General features: G+C 40.1%; 2 protein-coding genes across 9 annotated transcripts in view; one reads left to right on the top strand and one right to left on the bottom strand.

Moving 5' to 3' along the window:
• tpst1 (tyrosylprotein sulfotransferase 1) overlaps window positions 1-17,826 on the top strand; it is a 47,856-nt gene extending 30,030 nt beyond the window's left edge. For 2 of the 3 annotated variants that reach the window (XM_039784121.1, XM_039784113.1), the window contains 4 exons: window positions 2,028-2,226; window positions 16,334-16,384; window positions 16,988-17,056; window positions 17,373-17,826. In XM_039784121.1, the coding sequence (XP_039640055.1) occupies window positions 2,028-2,226; window positions 16,334-16,384; window positions 16,988-17,023 (286 nt within the window). In that variant the 3' untranslated portion in view covers window positions 17,024-17,056; window positions 17,373-17,826. The remainder of the gene's footprint in view (window positions 1-2,027; window positions 2,227-16,333; window positions 16,385-16,987; window positions 17,057-17,372) is intronic. The other variant, XM_039784130.1, reaches the window with a different exon arrangement.
• A 3,399-nt stretch (window positions 17,827-21,225) lies between these two features.
• Window positions 21,226-26,177, bottom strand: part of sgsm2 (small G protein signaling modulator 2) — an 85,608-nt gene continuing 80,656 nt past the window's right edge. For all 6 annotated transcript variants that reach the window (XM_039777802.1, XM_039777788.1, XM_039777786.1 and 3 more), the window contains 2 exons: window positions 25,523-25,690; window positions 21,226-25,059 (listed from right to left, as the gene is read on the bottom strand). In XM_039777802.1, coding sequence (XP_039633736.1) covers window positions 24,971-25,059; window positions 25,523-25,690 — 257 coding nt within the window. In that variant the 3' untranslated portion in view covers window positions 21,226-24,970. The remainder of the gene's footprint in view (window positions 25,060-25,522; window positions 25,691-26,177) is intronic.

Here is a 26,177-nt window from a genome sequence, read left to right on the forward strand (position 1 = left end):
GTGTCAAAGCGGCGGTACCTGGAAATGAGGCAGGCGGCACAACCTGCACGCTGTTATTGGCTGGGGGGTTACACCACACCATGTGTGGCACAAAGGTTCTTTGCTGAGGCCCATAAACGTACTGCACACAGCAAATTAAAAAGAAAATACAGATAGATCGCAGGGTCTCTGCAGATAGTCCCGACCACACACTTCTAGTGGGTCATAATTGATTGAGAGGGATTACTTTTGTATATCTATACATTGTTTTTTAGGAAGATCCGTTACATAGTATACCTTTTAGGGGTCTAAGTGACTGTATCTTGGCTACACAGTTTATTATTGACTTATTATAGGAGCTGAGGTTGAACTTCCAAAATTCTGAAAAAAACTCACACCCTTGCCAAAATGTATGCCATATGCATTAGCCAAAATGATCGATAAAATGCAAAAATGTCGCTAATGATGCACAAGGGTTAAACAGTGCGGCCATCTACATCATCATACATCTGATATTAAATCCTTCCTCCTGGTCAGTAAAGGTAAACTTTGCTCATTCCAGAATACAAAAGCCCCAGTCCAGCAGCTCCAATCCCCTCGCTTGTTGAATATTTAATTTCAGACAATGAATAATTTACCTTGGTAAGACATAATGGTGGCTCCCACACCCATGACTGATAGAGGGAAAGGACAAGTGGACTATTATTTATCTTCACTCTAATACCAAAAGCCTGAATTTCTCTAAAAACTAGTAAATAGGGTTACTTTTTTAAAATGCTAATGTGTTGCCACTAGGAAGTTCCCCAGATGTCATCTGTGGCAAGTTACTTTGACTCTGTAGCCTTATCTTGAAAACAATGACATTGACCAGTTAAAATATTTCTCCTTTGACACAGTTGGGGAGATTAAACTGAATTACTGAGCTCAAGGAAACCGTGTTCATTATTACATTACATGTCATTTAGCTGACGCTTTTATCCAAAGCGACTTACAATTGCTATTTATGCCAGAGGTCACACACCTCTGGAGCAACTAGGGGTTAAGTGTCTTGCTCAGGGACACATTGGTTGATGTATCGCAGTGGGAATTGAACCCCGATCTCCTGCACCATAGGCATGTGTAATATCCACTGCACCATCACCACCCAGTTGATATGTTGAGTTTAAGACAGGCTGAGCAGAGGATTGAACTGATAAATTGAAGGGTAATTAATCCTGCATATTTAACAGGGACCTGCTGAGAGAAGGAGGCCAGGAAACCATCTTTTTAATATTGTCTTATGATCAAATTACAGCCAATTGGATGCCAGTGAATAGAACTAAGATATGGACTTGTCTTCTGTAAACTGGGTCATTTGGGGACAATCTGAGCTAACAATGCTAATGTGCATTAAGTTATGCTGATTACAGTGAATTCAAAAACATGTGGTGGGTCTGCAACACTTGACATGCAAGCAAGAAATTTAAAAGTGGAATTTGTTAATTGCTGATAAGTTCACTCAATGAAGATAAGATAGAACTGTATTTGTCCCGAGGGAAATTTGTATACACCAGTTGCAGTACATATTAGGAAAGAGTGCAATAATAATAATAATAATAATAATAATAATAATAATAATAATAATAATAATAATAATAATGTGCAGATCCAAAATATACATAATGCCAAAAAATGTAAATGGGTTAACAGTAAGGATCATAAATAGAAATGGGTAATAATAAGGATCACTCTTGGTAAGTTGCATAAAGATATGTATGAGAAGTGGCATTTAGTTATGTATGTACAATACCAAATCTAAAGTACAGGTAAATGGGTATGGTTAATGAACTGATGCATTTTACCAAGACTTAAGGAACCTTTGCCGCATACAGTAACAAGTACATTATTTAGAACAGATGTAATCCCTAAATTGACCCACTTGAGATTAAAACCTGGGATCTTTGGCATTGCAAACATATGCTTAAACAACCAAGAAAAACTTGTAACTGATCAAGTGATATGCTATTTCAGATCAGAGCTGAAATCAACATTTTTCTGTGTCTTGCCAGGGTGGAGAGGTCCACAGACCAGGTCATCAAGCCCGTCAATGTGGAGGCCTTGTCCAAGTGGGTGGGGAAGATCCCTGCTGATGTCGTGAGGGACATGGCTGTCATCGCCCCCATGCTGTCCAGATTGGGCTACGACCCCCATGCCAACCCTCCCAACTACGGCCGGCCTGACCCCAAAGTCCTGGACAACACCATAAGGGTGAGTGTTTTGCCATGTGTGTGTTTTTAGCTCATTCACTACAAAACTTGATATATACTTTAAAGTATAGTGTATTATTCAGTCCGTACTAAGTAATGTGCTCTCTACAAAATAATGTTTGATACTACACTAAAATAGAAATAGAAACCAGTGTCTCTTTGTACCACAGTTCTAACAATATATACCGATGGGATAAAAAGAAATGCACTTGCAATGCACTGTTAAGAACAGGACAACTATAATTACAGATTGTGTATCTGAGTGTCAATTGAGCATTAAACAATGCAAGTTGCAAGTTTTTCTGACTTTTACATAGAGTCCCACAGAACAATGTCCCATTAAAAATAAATAAATAAAAAATAAAAAAACTTAATATAAAGAGGCACTCCATCCATTTTACATGTCAAAGTCTTTCTGTAGTAATAATATCGTCCGTGGCTAACCCTGATGATGTCCTAGTGATGTCATCAGGGTGATCTCAGCTTGGGTTTGGAGACGACAAATGTATTACAGAAAGCTAATATTGCAGTTACCAATTTTAATGACGTGCCATCTGTTTAGCTGATGCTTTTGTCCAGAGTGACTTACATTTTTTTCCCAAAAACATGGATTTGGTTTCCACTGTCTTGCTAAAAGACGATTTGACAGGAGGCAGAAGGAGCATCCTGAGATTTAACCACCATCCTTATGATTAATGGCCGATCCATTCTTACCATTGCATAAACTTTGTGCATGAGCACAGTAGTCTTTGCTTTGGCAATGATGCCCTTGCCAGACGTCAAAGCCTTTGCTATTTTTGGAGCAGAATATGTTTTATTAAATCCTTTTCCTCAAGCTGAGCTATCAGGTGACATCCTCTGCAGCTCCTCTCTCTGGGTTGCATACTGTGTGTCTGAGCTAGAGGACACAATTCTCGGTTTTATTTTTATCTCTCGAGGTCTGTGGAGGCCAAGGTTTTAAGGTCTTCCCGGTGTATGATGCCGAATTACAGTAAGAACACTGGGAAAAAGATGACTTCATATTGCACACCATTGCTGGTGACATCTAGGATCTAGGAAAAGAGCATCTGTAGTTTCCATTGGTTTGAAATTCCCTGCTGTCCTGAATTGATTGTAAATTTTTAGCCACTGCTGGCAGACTGAAACAGTACTTAGTATCACCGTCATCGCTGAAATGAAAACAAGATTGACAAATGGTGAAATGTTTTAAGTCTCGAAGTGTTGTTTACAGTTGTACTAGGAGTTTCATGGTGATACAGACTGAAGAATGTCTGTTCATTGACTGACTGTTTGCGCGTTTTTCCAAGTTTGACCTCTCCCCTGTCTGACTGCTGTCCAAACATTTCTGGCTATTTGTTAGACAGAGGCTGGAACTCTTTCCAGGCATCTGGGTATTTTCCTAAAACATCTTGTCTGTACAGCCAGAGTGGTTATTATTGTCTCCACCATAATAAAAATGATTCATACCTAACATACTTATATTTCCAAGAAAACCTCAGACATAAAATGCAAGTGTACCAGAGAGAACTGGGGGAAATCGTTTGTTGGCTCACAATGGCAATGCTAACCCGCTGCTTACAGTAAGTCTAGAAGGACCGCTGAAATATGCAATATAATAATTACATACCATTATGTGAATTAACACACTGAGTGGGTGGACATCCAGCCCTATGAATTCCATCACGGTAGGATGGGCAGGTGGTCTCTATCATGGTTTGTGTTACCTGGCGTTTGGGTGCTGCTTTGTCGGCCTTTTTTTCCACTCTCCGCCGTGAGCTTACTGTAATAAACCCGCCATGCTCCGCTGGGTGACAAATTTGAACCACGCCCCTCAAAGAATCTGAATCGAGAATATTAAGAAGCGGAATCGATTTAAGCAGAAGCGTAAACAGAATCGTTAAAATCCAAATGATACCCAACCCTAGCTATTATGCAGTCACGCATACAAACACACGCACAGTATGTGTAAACGTGTGTTTAGTGGTGCATGTTTCTTTGTCATAAGGTCCTGTTTCAGGAAAACATCGACACCATTTCCTTCGGTTTGCCAATCCAGCAGGAAGTATCTCGCTGGCCACATAAAGCAGTGACTTGTACTGTACATCAGCACAACTACACAACACCCAATGGAGGGAATCTGCACACTCAGTGAAACCTAAATATCCAAGGCAGACTGTTAACTGTGAGGGGAGGGGGTGTAGCGGAATAAGGGCATTTGAACAGCTTACTGTATAAAAGACAATCAGCCATATGAGACTGACTTTGTGAATAAGAAATGGCATTTTCTTTTTTATTTTATTCCTCCTTGGTGTATGTGTATGTATGTATATATGTATGTGTGTGTGTGTGTGTATGTATGTATGTATGTTTGTATATGTGTATGTGTATGTATATGTATATGTATAGTTTTACAATAATTTCAATACTGTGAGTTTGACGGTTTGATTTCCCCAAAGTGATGATTTTACTTCTTTAACCCAGTTTGGAGTTTTAGCCAATATACTTTTCTGAAACATTTGGATTGCTTTTCCATTTGTTTGAGGGGAACCTAAAAGGGAGCGAGGATGCAAAGAGACTGAATTAGGTGCAATCTGTCATGTTGTCAAGATCGTGACTCTAACGGAAAACATTTGGAGTCTAAGATGTGAGGGGAGAGGGAACTTCTTTTTTTTCCGTTTGGGTATTCATTGGAAAAATGTGTCTGACCACAAAAAATTACATAAACTAACTACATACAAGGTGGTAGAGTGGCAAAATACCCCTTCCCATGCTCTTCATAAGATTTATTAAACTTTAAAGTGGAAGTAACTTGTTCTTATGTGGCTGATGTAGCTGAGTTTACTCTCCATACTCACATTAAATGTTGGCCTTTTAGTTTAAAGCTACCAATGACACCAAAATGTCTTCTGAACAACATGACTCAAGTATAGTATCTTTATCATCATTCATATTCAATATATTGATCAATATTCATTGCAGTGCACTTTAGAGCTGTGCAATTAATCACATTTTAATCGTGATTAAAATTTTTGGTCCTAACGATCACAAAAACAGAGGAATCGAGAAAAACGATTGTTTTGCACATTACATTTTGCAAATAAACTCTTATTTTGTCTTGTTCTGAAGGGGATTTAAAAAAGTTCAAGCGGGAAAAATATTAAGGGAAATGTCACAGTTCAAAGTGTTTTCACTGTTGATTTTTTTTTAAGTGCAATAAATGCAACATCTATCAAAAGGTCAATGAGATTATGATTTTATCGAGCAGCCCTAGTGTACTTCTAATAAATTAATATTGGTGCATCCCATAAACAATGCGTTCCAAGATTTGCATTGTTTTGTTATCAATTATGATATACTTTTTTGATGCAATTTCTAATAAATTGATAAGTCTTCATACTTAGTTTAGTTTACAGAGTCACATGAGAAGTACATCCGTTTCACCTTTGTGCATCCAGTGCAGAGATGCTTGCCAAACGCCGTCAAAACAGATTTTTCTAAAACTCCAAAGCTGTCTTGCTAGAATGCTTGTCACCAATATGTGCAACTGCGTTGTGTTTACAGAAAAGTAATGACCAGGCCAGATGCATAAGCAATGTGTCTGTCATTTCCCACACATAATCTCATATTTCAAAAACCGAACATGCAGTGAGAATGTGCACATGTCAAGCATACGTCGGCGTAGATTCAGTTTTCTAGAGCAAACCGATCGACTCTACTGATGGTAAAATTGTGCCACTATTTTGCCATGCTTTGAATTGATGGGAGTGTAGACAGGTGAAGCAGACAGATGTGTTGATATACAAACATGATTAAGGATATGGCTAAATGCAAATTTAATTTAATAAATTGTACCCAGTGTTAGAAATGAATGATTGAGTTAAAAACTGAACCATGTGAATGCACAACTTAAAAAATGTGTACAATGCACATATGTCTTTGTGTATAGTGTACACATAAATGTAGTTGTCGATCTACATAGAGCCTTATGCACCTGGCCCCATGACTTTTGAGTTTGCAGAGACATTGCGGTTAACTGTTGTTGATAAATGGCTCCATTGTGTTGAAATCAACTGCTCCTAAAACCACGTGTCATTTAAAGAGAGTACAAAAAAGCATATTTCCCCCAAATTTGGACTGTTATTTTAAAGGTAAGCCTGCATACTGTATGTAACCAATCTTCTCTCATGGCTGCCATATGTCAGTGTGCTGGTCAGATATCAAGTCCTCATGCTGTTCCATCTGTGTTATCACCATGTTGTGCAGCATGTTAATGCTTTCCAAATGTGCCTGTGGTCCTGTTTACATATTTTGGATGCAGTAAATATCCATGTCTGTGTGTTGTGGTTCTTCTTCTGCCTCTGCTCTCTGAATTAGTTAACACTCTCCTCACAATAGACCTACATGTCTTGACAACATGGTGAAGCTCATTTGTTCGGATTTATGCTGTGTATTAGTGTGATTTCCCTGCATCAAACCCAGCTGCAGGGTTTGTATTATTGTTTACTTGCCCTACCCCTATTTAAAAATGGCAGATTTGTTCTGGACACCCCCGTCTGTCGCTAGCAATGATGACCGTGATTAGTGACTGTTCTCTGACCAATCAATAGTCTGCAGGTTTTCACATCACGTTTTGGTATCGCTTCAGCTCGCTTGGAACCTCGATGGAGGTGGTACTAAAAAAAAAAAAAAAGGTACCGACATTAAATAGTAAAACGATTCATGAATAGAATGGTAATGCGAAGGTAGGTGAACATAGCAGTATGCAGATGGTCAACGTGAACGAAAACAGATAAATTGTTTATCTGCTGTAGGCTGGGGTACCAAACCTCCATAGTTTTTTAGTACTGGCCGAAATGTGTCTGTAGCATCAAGTATAAAAAAAATGAAAAAAAAGTTGGCAAATAATGCTTTGTTCAGATATTTCTGGATTTTAAAGCTGCTTTAGTTGCTTTTTTTTTTGTTGGTTTATGGCCAATTGGCAGTGGCAGAACAGGCTGAAAACACAACAGCGACTTATTGTCGCGTTATGAAGTTGTTTTGGTGAACGTGTTAGCAAACCTATTTAACATCAATTTTCACTCTCCTTTAAGCTTTGTTTTGGTCATCAAAGTAGTGTTAAAAGGTAACTTTGCGGATTTTTCAACTGGCTCTGTGTCAATGCAGCGCGGGCAGTACATGGAGATGAACGGCGCCCGGTCTCCCGCCATGCCGCCAGCGGCCACAGCATTATCATCATCCAATTTCCCTTTACGTCGGGTTTATCAGATTTTCTCTGGTGCAAACAGTAGCCTGCTGCTGGAAACGAGATTGAGAGCAGAGGGCTGGAAAACTGAAGCAAAGATCCATCTAGTGTAAAAAGTTGTGTTGGGTGGTAATTCTCTGGGCTGGTCACGACATGCCACCTCTTTCACATTACACATACTCATTTTATCTATCATTAATATATATATCTATTAAATCAGGGGTCACACATTTTTTTTCCTTGTATGGCTGCCTGTGTGTTAAGGAAGAGAGTCTAGTAACTTGGTCAAAACAGGATCATGTTTAGATATTATGTAACAGTATGCATACACACGGTAACCCTCTATCCCTCACAAAAACAGTTCAAAACTATTTTTTTTTAATTCTACTTCTCTAAATTTAACAGCGCAAAGTATTATTTAGAATGATGGTTTCTATTTAGAATGATGGATTCTTCTCTGAATACTAAATTCAAGACCACACACTAGATTACATAAGACATCTGGCAACCAGCCCTGAACTAAACCACTGTATGATGAAGCCGCATGTGGAAATGCTCTCTCTGCTGTCTTGAATTTTCACCCATCCCCATCCAAATATTTACCATCTGTCTCATCTCCTGTTCATCTCTGATATACAGAATATGCAGCCTGGGTCTAGCTGCTCAGCAGAGAAATAGTTTGGAAGCAGCAATTGAACATAATGTTTGTACTGTGCAGACAGAGAGATCTGGATGATTAAGGAAGCATGACCTGTTGAGAGCAGCCTTATCTCGATGCTTTGTTTTTGTTTTTACTGCGTTAAGACATGTCGTGAAGGTAATCCTTCTAAGCACTAGCGGCCCTGTGGTCAAAGCAGTTAACCGAGTCAATGCATATCTCCGTAAATCCTCTGTGTTAATATTGATTTGACCCAGAAAGGTTCCAGGGATTCATTTACAGACAAACAAAGGTAGAAAAGAGGTGTGGACCCTGTCAGAAAAAAAGGTTTTTGTTCATTTTAGTTCCCTATCCTTGTAATCATGCTGCAAATAAAGGCTATTAGTATCTATCTATGGTCAAGGAGTAGAGTCTTTTGTACCTGTAATACAGTGATATATGGTCTTGGGTTGGGTTCAGCTCTCAAATATGCCAGGACAAGTCAGGTTGAGCGGGGTCATCTAATAGATGCAGATACCGGCCTCAGTTGACTCTCAGTAGAATTGGAGCTAAGAAAATGATAAAAGAACAAATTGCATGTATTTTCCACTAATGAAAACACCTGGACTTTTGCTCTTTGTAGAGGCTTCATCTCTGAACACTAATCCGTAAAGGTTGTTCCAGCTTGCTGTAAATGAGGCTTGTTGGGCCTGGCTCCTGAAGCCACAATCAATAGCTTTTAAGTGGCTTTGCAGTTGTGCTGATCCCTGGTGAGAAATGGATATTGGAATCAATAAGTTCTCAGTTTCTCCACAGTAACAATAATGAGTTGGTGGAGAGATGAGAAATGAATGTCTGTAGACTTGCTCGTCCAGTGTGTTGTGCTTTGGGTCTGTGGCTGGACCTTTTCCTTCATATTGATGCAAGGACAGTTAATGATGTGCAGGCTAATCATATCATATTGATCCAGTGCAATCGTCAGTTCTCAGCCATCAAGCTCTTTGGCTCTTAGACCTCAATAGAGACTCATTCATGAAACCATTGGCTGGACAAGCATGGAAATAAGAGTGGCTAAAAGATTAATTGGTGAGTTCCTCACATGAAACGTTTATTAATCCACGTCTCACTCCTTAAACTCAGATCAAGATATCTTATTCAAGACTTTCTTTCTTGATTTGTGTTTTTAGGATCTTGCTGTACGTACCATGGCCCTATCATACCATCAGTCATATATGGCTGCGGTCAAATAGTTCTTCTGTAGCTGCACAGATGGGGCTTAAGGCCTCAGTATGCTTAATCAAAGTGCTTTTTGGATCATTTTGGATCATCTAACGGTGTGTTTTGTCACTTTCAGTGACTACGTTTGCAGCCAATAACCCGTTCAAAACCGGAATATTAGCAATAACCCGGTCGCGCACGGCCATGTAAACCCCGGCAAAAACCCGAATATGCTCATATTCGGGTTTTTAAAAACCCGAATATTCTACCTGGGTTACCCCTTTTCTAACCCGAAAGTTTGGTCATGTAAACGTGTATCGGCATATCCCCATCAAAAAGAACATTGATTTGTGTTCTGCGCATGTTCTATTCGCAAGGAATCTTGGTCTTTTGAGTAGAGGAACTTCTTGTATGCGCCAGAAAACATAGTTATAATAATAATTATATACTATAATAATATAGTTATATATATGTCAATGCAGAAAACCTGCGCACAGTATACCGGAAGTAAACATGGCGAGACGCAGCACAGCACCACACTTTTGGAGCGAGGAGGAAACCAATTTCTTCATTAGTGTGGTGAAAACCATGAATATGTCTTTTGTTGACGGCAGAAAGTACCGAGATAGTGAGATTTATAAGAAGGTGACCGAAAAGTTACGCGAAGCAGGGTTTGTACGGACGCCAGACCAAGTAAGAAGAATCGGAAATGACGCATATTGCGTCTTAAGGTTGTCCGTAGGCTACGTCCAGAAGCTAACCGTGCGTCGCCGTTTACGTCGGGATATTGCCAATTGATTACAAATTCCATGTATACAGGAGTAACTCTCTCTGCTCACGCATGTAAACGGGTTATTCCGAATGTTTCAGAAACCCGAATAGTGACCTTAACCAGACCATAACCCGAAAATTGACAGCTTGTAAACGTAGTCTGTGATGGGCTGGGAGTTGAGGTTTTAAAGTAAGGCAGGGTGTGAACTTCTCTAACAATGACCCTTTTTTCATTCTTTACACAGCTATTTCCATAATGTTTTTGCATGTACAACACCATGAATGACGAGAAGCTGTTGTAAAGGTTGTACTGTTATCCCCATTTGTACGATTGATTGTGTCGAGACTACAAAGGAATACGAAAGACACCTTTAAACGTCTAGGAAGACATGTTGTAAGAATACTCGCCCTTTAAATGTCCCATTAAATGGTGCTCTTTGGATGCTTTTATATAGGCCTTAGTGGTCCCCTAATACTGTATCTGAAGTCTCTTTCCCAAAATTCAGCCTTGGTGCAGAATTACAGAGAGCCACTAGAGCCAGTCCCACAATGAGCTTTCCTTAGGATGTGCCATTTCTGTGTCTGTAGCTATTGAGGAGGAGAGAGGAGAGAGGGGGGCGGGGGGGTGTAGTGTGGCCGTGACCAACTGCAACTTTGCTCGTTTGAAAGCCATGATGTCTCTCTCTCATGGGTGGGCTAAATTCTCTGGGCGGGCAAAGCAGAGAAAGGGGAGGTAACCTCGCTCCTTATGACCTCATAAGGAGCAAGATTCCAGATCGGCCCATCTGAGCTTTCTTTTTCTCAAAGGCTGAGATTACACCTATCACCATTTCTAGCCACTGGGGGACCATAGGCAGGCTGGGGGAACTCATTAATGTTAAAAAAAACAAAACTCAAAGTGACCTTTTAAGCATGAAAATAACAAAAGGTATTGACGGTATGGTGCTGTGAACTGTTGGCTGTCTTTAGGTCACCAAAAGCTCCTGTATGATCAGTCCATTTATCAATACCTGATTTAAGGCTAGGTATTGCTTGAAGTTTCTTGATTTTTCAATAATTTTTTTTTACACAAATGGCAATGATACTTTGATACCTTATAAGCATGTTTTTCTACAAAACCAAAAACTCTTAGTCAGTGTGAGATGAGGAGTTTTGTTTTTAAGTAATGTTACAGCCCTGTGCCTACTCGCCCAGTCTCCTGAAGAGTTTCACTGTGCAGTTCAGATAGAAGCATTTTGTTTGAGGTAACAATATACCTGGAAACCTTCCAGAGAGGGCGGAAGTAAACTGCTGTGCAGCTGAAACATTCTCCCCCGCCGATCGTAGCTCGACACTGGCAGCTTTTCAAACGCACTGGGCTGTTACCACATTTAACCCCCCAGGACTGGGGCTTAGTCACAGGGAGCTCCAGCCATAATACTGAGGCTGAACCACTGCAGGGTTTAGATTGGCACTTCCACACTGGACTGACCTGCTGCTTGTACCAGCATGCTCCTTGGCTGACCCAATTGTGCTGGTCCCTCCCTGACTGGGCTCTGCTGAGGCATGCTGTGGAAGGTTTTCAGGGTTTCTGCTCACCTACAGAGTTGTCTCAGGGGCTGTCACAATCACGAATTTTAGTTGACAATTAATTGTCATACAAATAATTTGGGTGCTCATCTCAATCAATCAATCAAAATTTATTTATATAGCACTTTACAAAAACCAGCAGGTATCCAAAGTGCTTAACATCAGAAACACGTCATACAATAGAAAGAATGAACATAGAAAACAGTAAAATCAGAAAAGGTTACACAGAAACAAAAGAATGAAATTGTCACACCACTGCTACGTATTAAAGGCCAGACGGAACAGATACGTTTTGAGTTTGGACCTAAAAAGAGCTACATCTGTGATAGTGTGAATATCAGGGGGTAACTTGTTCCAGAGTCTCGGGGCAGCAACTGCAAAAGCCTGATCACCCCAACGTTTATACCTTGACCTAGGCACTTCTAAAACTCGCTGATTTGAAGAACGCAATGACCGGTTGTGCTCCCGCAAAGTTAAAATTTCAGACAAATACTCCGGGGCCAGACCATTTAAGGCCTTAAAAGCAAACAACAAAATCTTAAAATCTATTCTAAAATGCACAGGGAGCCAACGTAGAGTGTGGAGAACGGGAGTAATATGTGCACGTCTAGATGTATTTGAAAATGATGGGAGCGTTGTCAAAATAGTGTCAATTAATCCTCACATAGTTTGCTGAGACAGTGTTTCACCTCTGGCTCTGCTGCACAGTTTGATTTTAAACATTTTTATGTGTTAATAATCTAATTAGAAAAGCTCAGTGGAAGCGACCCCTCCAGCATAACGTTACCCAGAGCTTGCTTAACACTGCTGCACCCGTAGGGAAGACTCTCTGCTATTAGTCCCATTATTGGCACCGCTCTGTAAACCTCTTGCTTCAAAAAGCAAGAAATGCTGTTTGATATGAGCTGAAACAGAAGAACCTGTCCAACAGCAGTAGGGTCTAGAGAGTAGGGCTTTGACTCCGAACTTCGTTATTCAAATATCATTTTAATATTTAAAAAAATATTGATATTCGAACGAATATTAGGCAGCCCTTAATATTCGAACCTGTTATGGGCATTGTTTTTTGTAAATGTGTTTGCATTTAAACGTTGTTTTCAATTCAGATTCCGAGGCTTTTTCACGCATTTCAAAATGTAACTACACGTCGCTCGGCCGTAGCGTGGTAGCGTTGCATTCCCCCCCCCCGACTCATTTCCTGGTTCTCCTTCTCGCGCGCCGGCGCACAATTATGCCAGATGATTGCTGTCCGCTCAAATAATCCCGAACAGTCGATAATGTAATAATTGCGACAGGCCTAGTTGTCTTGTGAATTTTGATGCTTATACTTAAGTGGTTAGGGTGAGGGGTTGAAACATTCTCTGTGGCTGTTACTGCCAAAATGGCTGATTTTATTGTGGATTTAAAAAAAAAAAAATAATTTACTCGATGAATGTATTTTTAATAAAAAAAATAATAATAATTAGGACTGACACCTTCTGGTCAGTTGGTTGATAAGCTCTTGTCCGACCAAATTCGTCAATCGTTGGCTTTCATTAGGCCGTGTGTCCACCAAAGCATTTTTCCCCCAGCTGAAAATGCCCAGCTGGGAGAGCTTAAGAGCGATTTGGAGGCACAGCGTTTTTTTCAGCTGGGACGCTGTGGTTGCGTCAAGTTGCTAAAATACAGATCTGCTGAAGTAAAAATGTCTTCACAAGGTAGAACACTTGCTCTGGCCCTTACTCTGGATAAAGGGGAGGCTGAAACCTTAGTAAGAGAGAATGGACCCGCCAGTCTATGTGGCCAGCAGTACTCATTTCTCTTCCGTTGTTGTTCAGAACTTATACATGCATGTATGGTGGTATTTGTCCCGCCCCTCCTGTAATTGGACGGGTGGGTAAAAAGTGGCATTTCTGTCAGTCAGCTGATTGGGGACCGAGCCCTGCAGAGGTCCCTTTGATCATGCTGAGCAGTGTTTAATCTGGTTTTATCTGACGCAATAGAAGAGGCGGTACATCTTCCACAATATGACTATTCCTCCTTTCATGAGCATGTGAACAGATCCCTCAGAGGTAATAGACCTTGAGTTCAAAGTCTGCTGGACAGGAGCAGGCAGGCTTCATGTTACTGCAGTGATGCCATCATGCAGACGTGAAGTCTGGCCTTTTTCAGAGGCAGCCCTTCATCAGACACATCAAGGACAGATTGATCTAGACGTGCAAAGCAGACAGCTTAGCCTCTTCTGTACGTTTCCTAATCATGCACCATTTTGATTTTTTTTTTTCTACCCAAAGCGTGTGATCTAGTGCACTACCAGAGGGCATTCTGCTCCAATTCGCCCTTGCGTGTTCTCCTATTTTTTTTTTGTCTGAGCAGAAGGTTTGGACAGGCTTGGAGCAGTTTGGCCCAGAGCCTCAGTACGCTGAGGAGGAAAGCTGCAAAATGGCACCCAAGAGGAAATCAGAAACATGCGCTCGCCTCCCTGTCTCTGGTGTTGGAAATAATTTCCGATTACGTTCAGTTTCTGGCACTGCATCGACTTCAGGCAAACACGCAAGCATGCATGAAGGCACGCAGGGGGATTAAGAATGTGTTTTGGGGAAGTTTTAATCTCTGGAGCCCAGGAGGTGGGGGGGACTTTTGACTCACTCCAGCCCATGTTTAAATGAAAGAATTTTATTGATTATCTGATTAAATTAAACTCGACACTTAGTACGTTTTGTCTAGTGACTCTATTTTCGGAAAGCCATTATTGATCAAAAGGATGAAAATGAATGAACTAGATTGTGCAACTTTTTTCTGCATTTTGTTAGTTTAGTAGGTCTGTGCCCTTGTGTTCTGCCTAAATTCTTGTTGTCTTTGATGTTGGGGATGTTTTGGGTGCAGTTGAGGTTAGTGGTGACAGACATGGGAAGTCAAAGCAACAGCAGCATTCCCAGCGCAATGGGAAACCACAAAACACAGCATGCAAAACTTTTTTTTATGAAAAAGTATACACACACACACACACACACACACACACACACACACACACACACACACACACACACACACACACACACACACAATGTGTTAAGAAATTGCCATTGTATATGGGAACTGACAAAAAGGCTTTAAATGCAGTATATGCTGGGGAGCCTAATGTCAAATGTTAGTTTGGGAGTCCATCATCACACTGTTGTTACTCATAGCCTAGTCTCGCATAGCCAGTCCTTCCTCCACAGCGCTGCGGAGGAAGGTCTGGCTAGTCCACACAACATTCCGGGATAGGAGAAAAACGTGCTCTGGTTTATTGCCATTTCTTTAAAGGTGCTCTAAGCGATGTCGCTCGTTTTTTTTAGGCTGAAACATTTTTTTGTCACATATAGCAAACCTCTCATTATCCGCTAGCTGCCTGTCCCCTGAACACACTGTAAATAAAACGCGGTGTCTGTGGACAGCCCAGGGTCCACAAACGGCAACTAAGACAAACCGCGCCAACCTGCACCACGAAACATAACAAACAGTGTTCCAGCCAATAACCGACAAGAAGGATTTGGGGGTGGGGGTTGGAGGAGGAGGAGGAGGAGGAGGAGGAGGAGGAGGAGGAGGAGGAGGGAGGAGGAGGAGGAGGAGGAGGAGGAGGAGGAGAGGAGGAGGAGGAGGAGGAGGAGGAGGAGGGAGGAGGAGGAGGAGGAGGAGGAGGAGGAGGAGGAGGAGGAATGTTTGACAATACTCTGAACGTCAACAAGAAGTGACATCACCCAACATCGCTTAGAGCACCTGTAAACACATCACAATCGTCTTGGGTGGCGCTAGGCGGCAGAAGAAGAGAACTCAGATTGGACAGATAGTCTAGCTGTCTGGATTTACCCTGCAGAGATCTGAGGAGCAGTTCACCATAGTCCTCATAAGTCGTCCGGAGCTTAAAATGCCAACACAAAGAAAGCGGAAGGTGACGGACATCCGGCTGAAAATGAGGGACCGGAACAATCCCATTAATTAATTAAACTCTGTCGATACGGACTGCTCATTGCCTAACATTTCCTCCACACTCTTCATTATCTCTGGCCGACAGAATGCCCTAGTGTTGTTTTCGTTCAACATAAAGGTGACTTGCTGTGTAGATATTGTGTAAGAATTGGAAAATAAGACACATTAGTAATAATCGTGAAGGATCCGGCAGTAGTCCATTTATGTGTAGACTGTATGGCTGAGGCCAACAGGAGAGAGAGAGAGAGAGAGAGAGAGAGAGCCAGAGTTTCTTTTCCCTTTCCCTGCTCTGTCTCTTTTTCACCTCTCTGTCTGGTCCAATGTCGGCCCCCTGGGGGGAAACTATAGGACACCAGAAGCAGAGCATGAAATTCCTGGTATGCATCCAGCAGCCCTGACCGTTTATAAATGTTCACCTTGCATGACGCGGCGTCACAACAGAACGCCCCGAGTCAGATACACGCTGAGGTGGATTTCATCTATTAGACTCGAGAGTCCAATCAGCTTGGATTTTAAGCAGTGATGGTCATGCTTTTGTACATGCATGTACAAATGATTCCTTTTTATTGAATTTATTCAGTGATTTGTTAAATAATTTTGATTTAAAGTGAACACATGACCCAGTAAATCTTCACTATGGTTATCCAGATGATGAATTCATGAAGATTCAATAAATTTGTGGAGCTCTAAACCTCTAAACCTGGTCCTTTGTTTTTCCAGGTCTTTAAAGGTGAATTTCAGCTACCAGATTTCCTAAAAGAACAATCACAGGTACAGTAACATTTCTGCCTGTTGTCGAGCTTTTTCTTTTATTTCTATTTTCAAATTCAGCCTTTTTTTTTTGATTTTGAGTTAAACCATCTGCAACTCAGTGGAAGATCTCGTCATTTACTCATCCCTTGTTTTTGGAATTTTAGTTTCTTGCCATACAATGCAGCCTGTTGTCGTTTTCTGGTCTCAGCTTCAGGATTGTAATGTGTTTGGTCTTTAGTGGTTATTTTGTTTGTTAGTCTCTTTGTGTTGCCTTGTTGTTGCCTGATGTTGGCTTAAGAGCACTTCTGCCCTCCTCTGGTAGTCAGATGAATCTGCATTTATTTTCTACACGTTTTAGGAACACACCACAGAAGAGATCTGCTTTCGATTTGCTAATATTGCCTCATTGTCAACACATTCAGCCACTTTGTTCATTGAATATGGGGGAACGGAAATAAACATGTTAAAGTCAGTGAGTCGGCTGACTGTGGGCATCTTCTTGGTGGTTCAAGTTGCATATTGTGGTATTTCCTTACTTTGTTACAGAGCTGCCCGTCATCCTGAGAGCACATTCTGTAACTTCTGTCGGTGTGTTTTCTGCCCTTTGTTCCTCCCATGCAGATTCAGAAGTCCGCAGAGAGACCCAACCCCAGTTAGGAGCAGCAGGAGTGCCATCACCACAACACACAGGTACAGCTGGACATGACAGATATTGTACGTTGGGCTCCACTACATTCATCTGAGCAAGTTACTTGACAGATGTAGATTAGGCTAGTGGTGACAGAGAGGGAAAGTCAAAGTGCTGCTGCAACTAACAATTATTTCATGTATTGATCAGTGCGTTTAATTATTTTTCTGATTATTCAATTCATGTTTAGTAGGGCTGGGCAATATATCAATATTATATCAATATCGTGATATGAGACTAGATATCGACTTAAATTTGGACATCGTAATATTGTAGTGTTTGTGTGTCTAAGACGATACATTGTCATGTCTCGAACAGGAACAGAGGTGCAGTGGAACAGAAACACATGGACGTCCTCTCACCCGTCTGTGTTGGGCCGCGGCACTTTTCAAAGGTCCCATGACCACAGCGGGACCTTCTCCTCACCAGAGTCAGCCACCCTTTGGCCTTCGATGTTGTACTGTACAAAAAAATGATACTAATACTTCTCACAACCACAGAATGTCTGCTGATTTGTTACTTTTCCGTGTCACATCACGCTCATCGATTTGTTTTAGAAATGATTTCTGGCTATTTAGAATACAACTCTGTGATTCTGTTGTAAGAAACTGCAGTGAATTGAAATCGCAAGAAGCATTTATGAATGGAAAATTAGCTTTTGGAAGATGCAAAACCTATTTTAATGTTACTTTTTTTCATGCCTTTGTATTGTGCAATGTCATGGGTACTGATCAGTATCAACCGTGATAAACATTTTTTCTTTTTTTTTAAACCTGTCGTCAGTCTGTTTTTATTTCGTTGAATGGTGACATCAATCCTTCTGTAAAAATAAGAGAGGAGAGTGAAATTAAATTTGAAGTCCTGACGAGCAATTCATGATCCTTAACAATGGTAAACATTTGGATGTAAAGGTAGCAACAGTCCTAAGTTTACAGTAGGTCAAAAGGTTCTGCCGAATTTGAATAATTACAATTGTCAAAGGAATTAGAATACACTATAAAAAAAATTCCATCTTAAATGAACTAAGAGGGTCCTGCTGTAGCCATGTGTTGTAAAATCTTGTTTTGAAAACCTTAGACTTTGGTTTATACAGCGGTGCACGTTTGTGTGACTGCTGATTCAACAGTATTGTGATCCGATTCTTGCGTTCGATACTTCTGCATACTGTTAGTATGACATCTTTCAATATACTATCCTAGGACTTTTTTCGACATACTATACTATTACTTTTTTCATCCTACTGTATACTATGATTTTTGTATCACTTTTTTGGACATACTATGATTTATTTAGGACTTTTTTTTTTGTGGACATACTATACTATGAATTTGTATAACTTTTTATGACCTACTATACTATGACTTTTTTTTTTTTTCCAACTTACTATATACAATGATTTTTGTATCACTTTTTTCGACAGGACTTATTTAGGACTTTTTTCTAAATACCATGCTATGACTTTTTAATGTCTTTTTTCGACATACTATGCTATGACTGTTTTTAGCATACTACATTTATGGCAGAGTGGCTTAGTGGTTAACAGCGCTCCTAGCAGCAAGTCAGAACTGCAGTCTTTGACCTAAGTTCGATTCTCTGGTTGGGCTTCAGTTTTGTGTAGTTTGCATATTCTTCCAGAGTTTCTCTAGCATATGATACTATGACTTTTTCCGACATACTATGGTGAAAGTCATAGTATAGTATGATGAAAAAAGTGATAACAATGTCATAGTATAGTATGTCGAAAAAAAGTCATAGTAAGTGTGCCAGAGAAAGCCTGGAAGAACATGCAAACTCCACACAAAAACAGCCTGCCCGGCCTGGATATTGAACCTGGGTCAGAGTATGCAATGCCTATTTGCTGGTGCTTATAGGAGCATTGCTAACCACTGAGTCACTCTTCACCAAATATAGAATGTTGAAAACAATGACAACATAGTATGTTGAAAAAAGCCATTAAAAAGTAATAGTATGGTATATTGAAATAATCAAACTATATTGTGTCCACAAAAAGTGCTAAAAAAGTCATAGTATTTTGAAAATGGCTTTTTTCGACCTACCATCCCGTGGCTGTTTTCAACATATTTTTTTTGGTGGAAGAGTGGCTCAGTGGTTAGCACCACTCTTACAAGCACCAGCCAATAAGCATTGCAGACTCTGACCCAGGTTCAATTCCCAGTTCGAGCTAGTCGTTTTTGTGTGGAGTTTGCATGTTCTACCAGGCTTTATTTGAAATACTATATTATCACATTTTTATGACTATTTTCGACATACTATACTATGACTTTTTTTAAATCGCTTTTTTTTAATTTATTTTTTATATACATGCTATACTATGACTGTTTTCAACTCTCTACATTAGTGGCTTGGTGGTTAACACTGCTCCAGCCAGCAGGTATAAACTGCAGTCTTTGGCCCAGGTTCAATTCCCAATTTGGGCTAGCCATTTTTGTGTAGTATTTTCTTCTAGACTTTCTCTGGCATGCTGAAAAAGTCATAGTATAGCATGTCGAAAAAAGTTATAGTATAGAATGTTAAAATCATAGTACAGTATATCAAATAGCATCAGTATCAGAGTCATAGTATAGTATGTAGTAAATAGTGATACAAAAGTCGTATTATAGTATCTCGAAAAAAGTCATAGTATTGTATATCGAAAAAGGTCATAGTATGGTATGTTGAAATAAGTGATAACAAAGCCAGCCCAGCCTGGGAATTGATTCTGGGTCAGAGTCTGTAGCGCCTACTTGATGGTGCGGTGTTAACCACCAAATAAGGTATGTTGAAAACCGTCACAGCATAGTATATCACTATTTTTGACTTACTATACTATGACGTTTTATCATTTTTTTTAGACCTACTATGCTATGACTTTTTTTGATGTACTGTGATTTTTTTTCTTTTCTTTTTTCAACATACTATAACTTTTGATCACTTTTTTGACTTTTACTTTTTCATGGTATAGTATGACAAAAAAGTCATACGATGGTATGTCGAAAAAAGTGCTAAAAAAGTCCTAGTATACTATGTCAAAAATAGTCATAGTAGTATAGTATGTTGAAAAAGTCATAGTATAGCATGTCGAAAAAAGTGCTAAAACATAGTCATAGTATAGAATGTTAAATATCATAGTACAGTATATCGAAAAAAGTCATAGTATAGTATGTAGTAAAAAGTGATACAAAAGTTGTATTATAGTATGTCAAAAAAGGCATGGTATAGTATATCTAAAAATGTCATTGTATAGTACCCTTAAAAAAAGTCATAGTATAGTATGTTGAAATAAATGATAACAAAGTCAATGTATAGTATGTCGAAAAAAGTTAGAAAAACCTATAGTATAGTATGTCGAAAAAAGTCATAATATAGTATGCAAGACAAAGTCTGGAAGAACATGTAGTTGCTGGTGCGGTGCTAACCATTGAGCCACTTTTCCACCAAATAAAGTATGTTGAAAACCGTCACTATTTTCGACATACTATACTATGACTTTTTATCACTTTTTTCGACCTACTATGCTATGACTTTTTTCCACATACTATACTATGACTTGACTTTGACATTACTAAGCTATGACTTTTTTCGACATTCTGTACTATGACTTTATTTGATATAATATACTATGATTTTTTTTTTTTCCTTTCTTACTATGACTTTTTTAGCACTTTTTTCGACATGCTATATAATTACTTTTTTCTATACACTATACTGTGACTTTTAGCACTTTTATCAACATACTATACAATGACTGTGTTATCACTTTTTTCAATATACTATATTTTGACTTTTGACTCTTAAGCTGCTAGCTGCTCCACTGTGTTCACCAGCTAGTTGCTACCTTTGTCTGCCTGCTCTTTGGTGTTGGACAGGCAGTGGACTTTTAGAGCTTATTTTCTTGCCTAAAACAGCTGCCACTGACAGCAAACAGTAAATTGTAGGCTGAAAACAAAACAAGCTGAAAGATTCTAAAAAGCTCTGTCTAGCTGAGGGGAACTGCTATGTTGGCTCCCTTCAAATTAAACACAGTAATTTGATCTATTGTGCATATAAACAATATTGATTAGCAGCTATAAATTAGTCTGTACATGTCTATAGAGAAGAACAAGAGAAGGAACATCTACAGACATCGGACATCTTCTGTGTAGCATCAAAGGTTAAAGAAAGAGAGCAGAACTACAGAACAACCTCTTATTTAATAATACATTACATTCAAGGCAAATGATACATCCTTACCAATACATATTCAGCAATGCAATCATTGGCTCTTTAAATAAATAGAAATTTGAAATCTTGAAGTCAGTGCACAACATTGAGGAAAAAACACTTAACAGTCAACGTGTAACATAGTCTGCAAACATTCTGCATTTCTGCACAGTATACACCTCCAACTAGTGCTGCTAAAACCAACATAAAAATAGATCTCAAAATAAGTTTTATATATATATATGTTCTTACTGTCTTCATAGAAATATTGGGCTTTCGGTTCGTATTAACAGCAATATAGACTTTGAAGGATTTTCTCAAACGACAGAAATTGCACAGTAGTTAAATAATCCAAGATCACCATTTTCAAAAATATTTTACACACATAGTAAACAGTCAGTCTTTAACATGCAGTATGAAATTGCACGTTGTCGTCATACCACAGAGGGGGCTGTTTCAAGGCTTTGGTACACAATGTCCTGATTGGAAGAAAAAGCTCTGCTACGGGCCCCTGTTCCCCCGGCGACCCTCGTCCGTCGCCATGGCGGCAGGGTGGTTGAGTGGCGAGGATGTACATCGAGGTACATCTCCACCACCGCCCGTTCCTGGGATCAAACTAGTAAATCAGAGAGCTGGATGACTACAGTACACTTCAGGATTGGGGAAGACTCTTGGCACTTGAATCACAGGTGCAGGTCCGTGCTGGATGACCAATCATATGCAGCTCGGTTGGACGTTTTGAGGAGACGAGGAGGGTGGAGATAAAGGGTCACACTGACGACGGGGATTGGAAACGGTATCAAAAATGTCCCAAATCCTCTCAGATACAAACATGAATGTACTCTGTGCTGTTACTGCGAAGCCAGCACCAACCTAATACTGATTCACTGAACACTAGAGAAAGTTTGGCGTTGGAATCCGCTTCTTCTCAGACCACAGATTTGTTATTTAGACCAACCCAGTCCAAGCATGTTTTATTTTTTAGACGCCGGACTTTAGGCAGGAGGAGAACGAGGTTCCACATGGACAATTGCAACCACATTTCCTGACAGTATAGTGCTGAATGCAATAAAAAGTCTTCGTGGTGCTTTAGAGCGGTGAGCATGTTTGTCTCACGTTCTGAAGAAAGACATGGACTAATGTAAAGCACAAGGCTGGTAATAGTTATATTTTTTTCTATTGCAATAAATCCCATGAAAAGACCCAAACCAACAATAAATGTATCCTACTAACAAGTGTGTGTGTGTGTAGCCTTATATCTTGTTCCGTGCCACTGAAGCAGTAATAACCTCAGCTCAGCAGGGCAGCTCCCACGCTCTGGAACTCCCTCCCCCAAGAGATCCGCTCCTCTGAGTCCCTCCCCATCTTCAGTCCCGCCTCAAGACCCATCTCTTCACCTCTGCCTGTCCCTAGCCCCACGCCCCCCTTTCCTTTTCATCTGTGCCTGAATCTTTTTTTTGTTTTGTTTGTCTTTATTATCTACCTGTAAAGCGACTTTGAGTTTGTGAAAAGCGCTACATAAATTCAATTTATTATTATTATTAAAAGACAGAGAATCAAACCATTCTGTAAGATACTAATTTTAAGATACTAATTAAGGTACTTTTAAGAGAAATTACTCTAGTGTTACCACATTATCTAACAAATATGAAAGAATATCAGAAAATTATGTCTGTTTCAAGAAATCCAGGGAGAAGGGTGACATATTCCCACAAAAGAATAATTATAAAATCAGGGGGAAATCTGCTGCTTTAATACTAAGAACAGCATCAAATGCATATTAATCCACCACTGAAAATAGTCCCCAACAAATTCACTATTTACTCTTGTTCGTATAAAGCTTGCTTTAAAACTAAAGGGGCCAGTTGTTTTAGTAAATTACTTAGCCTTTAAAAAAAGTTTTTGATACTCAGTTTTTCTTTAGTAGGAACCAATGGGCATGAGGCTGAGGCCACAGAGAATTGGAAAGGTTTGATCTTTTCATTGGATTTGTTGACAATAACAAAAAAAATCTAGAATAATGCCAGTCGTATTCTTCTTCTTAAGGAATATCCACATTTAGATACAGGTAAATATACTCAATACCTGTTACTTTCTTTCCATTCTCAAAGGTGTTTCTTAATCATGTTTCATTTTTTCACTTTCTTATATATTCTTTCTCTGAGCCTGTTGTGTCTACTTCTTACCAGCCACAAATCTCTTTACACATTTCTTTAAAATTACATTTGAAAGTTGTAAATTTGCATTTCCTAACATAATGGTCTAAAAGCTGTTGGATAATACTAAAGCCCTTTAAAACAGTTACTTTTAAGATCTTAATTTAAATTAAAAAAAAAATCAGCCTTGACCTGACATGTTGTAATATGTGTTTTTTATGTTAATTTATCCTCCGGTCATTTAACACCCCAAATCCCCAGAAATATTACCAAAGTGTGCACCCATATACAGAGGTTTACCCCTCGACGAAGCGGCAGCAAGTTCAACTCTGACCTGCGGCCCTTTGCTGCATGTCATTCCCTCTCTCTCTCTCTCTCTCCCTCTCTTCAGCTGTCCTATAAATAAAGGCCTAAAAAGCCCAAAGAATAATCTTTAAAAATAAAATATTACCAAAGCCATGACCTCAGCATCCCCAGTGGTCCCTGAACAAAATCCATGGTACTACTAAATAGAGATGCACATGTTTTATTTTAAAATAAGGAGTAAGGCCTGTGTGCTTTTGTCTTTACTGTTGTGCTCTGATGCTATGTGTCTTCTGTCTTGGAACGAGGATTAAACATGCATTAACCACGGACTAACATGCTCAGGAAAACTGGCTGCAATTCATCCAGAGTTTCTCGACAGTTTGGCCTCTCGTGGCGCCTCTGGCCCCCACCAACTCTGGTGAGGCTTTCACAGGCACCATGAAGGAAATCCTCCCAAAAAAGTGCAACTAAGTACCTTGGGCTGTTACTGATAAAGGCAACATTTGTGTGGTAATGAACTCCTGGACATAAAGAAAAAAGGGGGGTAAAAACACACATGCTTGTTGTAGAAAACACTCATGAAAAGGTAGTTGGCACAGTCCATTTGGTCACTAATGAAAACTTTCTGGCTCCTCTGACAACGTTGTTTGTAAATCCTGCACTCCTTGTGGCCTCCACTGGCATTGCATGGAAGAATCTATCAAACACTGAGAACGCTAAAGCCTTCCAGACAAGCATCCAAAATGTTCAGTTCAGAGTTAGGAAAGGAGTGACACGTTAGAAAACTGAAGTATTGGTAGAACCGATGTTGTTTTCAGAGTGTGTGTGTGTGTGTGTGTGTGTGTGTGTGTGTGTGTGTTTTAATGCACGCACACATCCTCTATAGGACTGGGGAGACTCAAGAATGTGTTCACAGTGTGATCAAACTCACAAGCATGCAGACAAATCCACATGTCTGTACGGACACCATGGGCATTCCATGTGAAGGTAAATGTAAACAGATCGAAGCCGAGCTCCGGAGCCAGGCCGCCCCAGAGCCAGGCCGCTCCAGAGCCAGGCCGCTCCAGCAGCGCTCCTGGCACACTCCCAGGGCCTTCATCTGGGCAGGGAGGAGACCTGGACTCACTGGACCTGCTCTGGATAGGGGAAGGCCTGGAAACACTCTCTGAGGGATGAGAGGAAGAGCTGAGTGTCCTCTAGTCGGACACTCTCCCTCTGCATCCTCCCATTCCTCCTCCTTCTCTTCCTCTATAGTCACTTGTTGTCCATCAGAGACTGGACTTTGTGCACCAGCTCACGCGCTATCTTCAAGATGTGTTGGACATCATGACGCTCAGCCATCTCTGTGGATCAGACACACTATGAGAGGGGCAACTACAGAAATATTACATTCACACAATTCAACTGAATTTTATTTATAGTGTCAAATTATAACAGAGGTTATCTCAGGACAATCTACAGATTAGGTCTAGACCACACTCTACATGCTATAATTTACAACTGCACGAACAACCACATCTTCAATATGGCCGCAGGCTTAACAGCCCAACTTTGAGTGTGTTTTTTTTAGAACAGGTATAAACACTTTTGCCTTTAGACGGGGTTGGACGACACTTTGTATGAACTAGTTTGTTTGAAGCATACAGGTGCCTTTAGAATGATAGATGTTCAGCGTAGACGTGGTTAAGTCTACACTCCGATGGGACGGAAGTCTGACTCATGACAGGATAGTGAAGAAATAAGCAATCCACAAACTGTAAATACAGCACACACTATACTGTGTGTGTGTGTGTATGTGTCTCTTACCGTTGAAGAACTTAATGATGTCAGTGAAGTCCATGTTGTTGTCCACGATGATCTCACGGTAGACTGTGACCAGGGCCAAGGCCAGAAAGAGGACAAAGTGCTGCGAGGAAATCCTGGGAGCCACCCAGATCACCTCCCACACTGCAAACACGTCCTCGTACAGGAGCTCTGCACGCACACGCACGCACAAAACACATTTTCATCGTCAGCGTATTTGACTCCATGTCTTGCCATGTTCCTGTGGTCCTGATAAAAGTGTTTAGAAGTTTTAGACGATGGTCATTTTGATCACAGAGATACCTGACTTTAAGGCATTCTTGCTTTTATCAGTAGTAGTTTTTTAAATAGTTTAATTTATTACAATTCTGTTATTGTTTGTTTTAGCTTTATTGTATTATTCTCCATTTTTTATTCGTTGTGTGAGGTAGACTGGCAAAGCAAGCTTTTTATTGCATGGTGTGAGTTGTCTTTACTGTGCATTTGACAATAAACCTCTTGAATGGCTTGCATTTTTAATCAGAAAGATTAAATATAGTGCAGCTGACAGGAAGAGAAATGAGAGGAAGAGTAATTAGTAGTAATTACATGTCTTGCATTTATTTTACTCATTTCTGTAAGGGGTTTCCACCTGTTTATGCTGCAGATGGTTTTGCTG

This window comes from Perca fluviatilis, chromosome 2 (genome assembly GCF_010015445.1).
Source record: "Perca fluviatilis chromosome 2, GENO_Pfluv_1.0, whole genome shotgun sequence".
Lineage (NCBI taxonomy): Eukaryota > Metazoa > Chordata > Actinopteri > Perciformes > Percidae > Perca > Perca fluviatilis.